This window comes from Cervus elaphus, chromosome X (assembly GCF_910594005.1).
Source record: "Cervus elaphus chromosome X, mCerEla1.1, whole genome shotgun sequence".
NCBI classification, from domain to species: Eukaryota; Metazoa; Chordata; class Mammalia; order Artiodactyla; family Cervidae; genus Cervus; species Cervus elaphus.
This window is the reverse complement of record NC_057848.1, coordinates 139,401,725-139,406,553: the sequence shown is the minus strand read 5'-3', so window position 1 is coordinate 139,406,553 and position 4,829 is coordinate 139,401,725. Positions and strand designations below refer to the sequence as shown.

General features: G+C 44.4%; 1 protein-coding gene across 1 annotated transcript; it reads left to right on the top strand.

The window, feature by feature from the left end:
• Positions 1-566: 566 nt before the first annotated feature.
• Positions 567-2,979, top strand: LOC122690760 (melanoma-associated antigen B16-like). The gene is made up of 2 exons (XM_043897689.1): positions 567-647; positions 1,418-2,979. Exon 2 carries the CDS (start codon positions 1,475-1,477, stop codon positions 2,453-2,455), a length of 981 nt encoding a protein of 326 aa, XP_043753624.1. The 5' UTR covers positions 567-647; positions 1,418-1,474; the 3' UTR covers positions 2,456-2,979.
• Positions 2,980-4,829: the final 1,850 nt, after the last annotated feature.

Here is a 4,829-nt window from a genome sequence, read left to right as displayed (position 1 = left end):
AGACTGTGATTTGTCTCCCGACAGCCCACCCCCTGACCTGGTCCCTACCTGCCTCATGCTCCAACTTCCCCATATCCCATTGAGGATGGAACATGACTCATTCCAAGCACTGCAGGATTGTGGTAAGGGAACTCATCAAGATTTTGCTGGCATTTCTCAGGAGGTCTTAAGTCATGAAAAAAAAAAAAAAAAGCCAAAAAAGAGAATCCCATGAATGGGAACACAGGAGAACAACAACAGAGAATAAAGTGGGATCACACGCAAACGGGCTAGTGGCTGCTTTTCACCCTAAAAGCTCCAGGCAAGGCTGTCTGGCTGAGACACGCCCTCAGTTACTCTAAAGGGTTCTCGCGTAGGACGACCTTGGTATGAGGGTCAAGATGTCAGTTCATCAGAGGGAGGCATCTGGGGCTTGGCAGAACCCAATGTGAGGACTGCATACAAGACCCGCAGCCACCTCCGCTCAGAAACTGAGCGCCGCGTGAGTGCCCACCCCTGCTGGTTGCCCCGGGTGACCTCAGGGCAGGGGTCACCGGAAGTCACGCCCCCTGACTTCCGCCTGCGGAAAGCGAGGCTACGAGCGCTTCGATCTGAGGTGCGGACTCCAGTTAGCAGCCGGAGGACCCCCAGGTGCCGTTCGGTATCAGGTAAGCCTCTAAGTGAGGACTTAGGAGACCCCCCCGTCCCAGAAAGGAGGGCACCCACCTAATGAGACCTTCATCCCAACCCCAGGAAACACGGGCAAGTTCAGACTGAGCTACCACCACTTCCTGTTTAGCGGTCTGATTAAGATGGCTGATTTTCTGCGTGGGCTCAGCGTCTCCACGAGTGTTGAGTGTTGAGGGGATCCACCCCCCACAGAATAGCAGCAACTAAATGAACCTCAGCCAGGCAATCAGCCCTGGGAGGCCCTGGACAGGGGCGGCCAGAAGTGCTGCTGATTTGCTTGGCCATTGGAGTCTGAGGGAGTGGAAGCCTTAATCTGGGGCAGGCAGTGTCATGTCGCCACACGAAGGCATCACAGGCCACGCAAGAATTCTGATGAAGACCCCAAGTGAGTTTTTAGAGATTCCTCTGACCCCAAGACAAAGGGCGTGCACAGTGTCTACTCCGTCTTGTCAGCACTCCATGTCTTGTCATGAAGTTCTCACTTCCATTTTGGAGTCTCAGAGAGATGACGCCTTGATTGGAGGCCTCAAGCGGTAGATAGAGCGGGTACATTACCAACCAGAATTCAATTTGAGGAGCAGATGTGAGGATTGTTGGAGCCCTTGCCCTATTGTCGGCCCTGAGAGGCCCAGGGAATTAGGCAGGCAGCCCCCTTACCCCCTCCCAGCCCCCGTGTCTCGGGAAGTAAAAAGCCACCACAGTTAAGTTTAGCAGCTGAGGCCATTCATATACGCCCTGTTTATCTTAGGTGGTGAATCTCATTGCCCATCCTCCTGTCTACCTACTGCCATCCACAAGAGTCGTCATGCCTCGGCATCAGAAGCATCCGCACCACTCACGTGGTAAACACCGCAAGACCTTCTATAAGTCCTACGGTTGGGAGGTTGCACGGGTCTCCAGGGCACTGAAGGAGACCAACACAGCCTTCCAATTTCTAATGCCTGGTGATTTTCCTGGTACTCCTGAGAGTTATCAGAGTTTCTACTCATCTGTTGCCACCACTGCCACCTTTTTGATACAGTCAGATGAGTTTTCCACTAGCCAAAATGTAGGTTATAGTCTAAACACCTCACAGGTTGTGTCATACCCCGTGAGTATGCCCATAGATCCTCTAAATGAAGAAGTGGCTTTGTTGGTGAATTTCTTGCTGCTCAAGTATCAAATGAAACAGCCAGTAACAAAAGCTGATATGATGAATGTTGCCATCTACAAGTGTGAAGTCCATTTCCCTGAGATCCTCCGGAGAGCCTCTGAGTGCATGGGAATGCTCTTTGGCCTTGATCTGAAGGAAGTGGATCCCACCAACCACTGCTATGTCCTTTTCATTAAATTGGGCCTCACCTATGATGGCATGATGCACGGTGAAGCAGGCGTGCCCAAGACCGGCATCCTGATACTTATCCTGGGTGTGATCTTCATGAAGGGCAACTGTGCCACTGAAGATGAAGTCTGGGAGGTTCTGAATGTGACCAGGATGTGTTCTAGAAGGAAGTACTTCTTCTTTGGGGAGCTCAAGCAACTCATCACCGAAGATTTCGTGAGGGAAGGATACCTAGAGTTCCGGCAGGTGGCCAGCGAAGGTCCTGTGCAGTCTGTGTTCCTGTGGGGCCCTAGAGCTCATGCTGAAACCACCAAGATGAAGATTCTGGAGTTTCTGGCCAAGGTTAATGGGACTGACCCAAGTTATTTCCCATTTAAGTATGAGGAGGCTTTGCAAGATGAAAACGCAAAAGCTCAGGCCAGAATTTCAGCCAATTGTGTCTGCTACTACAAGTTCTTGTATTGAGACTAGCAGCTGCTTCCTCAACTAGGGGAGTCAGGGATAGTTTCTTCATGCATTGTTCAAAAAAGCAGTTAGTGTTTGTAGAATTTAGGTCTGAAGTGGGACTGAAAAGAAGATAGTATGTATGCCTATGTGTCACCATTTTGTATATGTAACTCAAGAATTTTTTCTGTGTATTATTCACATGTTTCTTTTAATATATATTTAATTGCCTTCAAAATCTTCAAGTTTATGAATAATGTTGGTTATAGACTTAATCTTGCAATGAGATTTAATAGTAAGAATTTTATAAAACAGATTGTAAAACCATCTTTGTCATCTGGAACAATATAACATGGCATTACTATAGGCATTTACTGGAAATGTGAAGGAAATCAGTATTAAAATAGTTGAGTTCAAGAAACAGAGAACATGTAAAAGAATTTCAGTCCATGGCCCTCATATCTTTTATTAAATTAAATGAAAAATGCTTGAATTTGCTAATGTGCTTATGAACATATAAGAAGTAAAGTTCAATCAGTTAGATCCCATTCTCACTGTTTGTTTTTATTTCTTAACTTTTATTGAATATTTGCTCTTTGAAAATCACCATGTTAGTATTGGAGATTGTAGGATAAATAAGATCTAAACCTTGCTCTTATAATTTTTACTTCTAGGATTGACAGTCCAATAATAATAATGGTGGAATGTGTAATAATATCTAACAGGCGAGCAAAAGGAGTTAGCAGGAGTGTGTGGTATTCCATGTGAAGCTGTCAAGTGTAAATGCTCTCGGGCAAGGAAATTTAGGGTTTGGGGAAGATGGGATTCATTCTATGAGAGTTCATTTTAGGTTAAAATTGGATATATAGCAAGATGGACTGATAGAGTGGTAATCAGTGATCAGACCTTCAGATGGTGTGTCTCAGAGTTGAGACTCAAAAGGCAGGAGTGGAAAACTGTTTCTTGCAGTTACTTTGGGGTCATGGTTTAGAAAGAGAAATCTTTACTGGGGTAGGAATGGAAGTTTTTTTGTAATCTTGTCTCTGTGCCAGTTAACATAATTCACAAAGTAAGTCTTACGCATATTGTCTTTAAGGGATTTTTAAGAGATAACAATGAAACTTTCTCTAGGTGAGAAACCACTGGGTTGGCAAATGTTGCCCTGGACTGGGAGAGCCAGAGGCTACTCTGTTTAAGGGAAATGTAAATAGATTATTTTCAGTGTAAGTTTGCATAGTCTGAGAAATGCTTATGTTTTGATAGATGTGAAATTAATGAAAATAAGGGTGATTTGAATGGGGAAAAAAAAATAAGGAGATCCACCCTCTGTCTCTTGATTCATTTCTGTTCTCACTACTTCCTAATGCCTCTTGGGAGAAAAAGGACCTGGAATCCAAAGCACTAAAAGCACATATAAAGAAGAAAGGTGAAAATGATAATGAAATACAACTTGGAGATTGTCTAAAGGGCATCATTTACCTGTGGAGATTGTCTAAAGGGCATCATTTACCTAGAATCTTGCTATCATTAACCCTGGGGTTCCTTGAGAGCTGACTTTGCCCAGGGGATAGTATTTCCATCTTTTGTGTGTAGGGGTTCAGAATATATCACTCCAGAATATGCCACTTTGGAATATTGATTATTTTGAATTAAAGGTACTTGAGAAACTGTGCAGGAGGGACACTGTGACCCTCCTTTGTCCCCCTGAAAGTAGGAGATAAGTCTCCACTGTGAAAGGTACTCTGCCTGTACGAGGAAGGTAGAAGGCATTTTTATAAGAAGAGAAAAGGAATTGAATGCCAAGGAGATGATGTAAAGAAATCTTGTTACTCCTTCACCATTTACTGCCTCTAGCCCAGACCCTTCTGCCTTGTCAGTTCTTTACAAATTTATTGTTTGTGTAAAAGTTACCAAAGTTTCCTGATTTGATCACTCCTTTGAGTCTCATGTCTTTGTGGGGCTCCTGTAACTACATAGATAAGGTAATTAAATTTGTTTTCTCCCTATTAATCTGTCTTTTTATTACAAGGGATTCTCAGCCAAGAACCTAGAAGGGTAGACGGAAGATTATTTTTATTCCCCTACATGTGCATTATAGCACCCTTCCCCTGGGTCTACTGTAGTGTACCCTCATGTCCAAATTGGAGCCTCAACCTGCTTACCAGCTCTTCTCTGTATCCTTCTCTGTAGCCTGCACCTTCTCCCAGTGCAACAGCCCAGGATCACCTGCCCTTCCTTTGACTTAAAAGTATTCCAATTCCCTGGCAGTCCCATTCCTCACCATGGAATCCCTGTTAGCAATATACTATTCCATGTGTAAGGTCATTTTGACAGGAAATTTAGACCTGATCATCACCACTGGGCATCTTCATCACATTCTCAAAATGATTTCCAG

What these genes read in the sequence shown, in the direction of transcription:
- LOC122690760 (XM_043897689.1), top strand. Translation starts at nt 1,475, where the DNA reads ATGCCTCGGCATCAGAAGCATCCGCACCACTCACGTGGTAAACACCGC.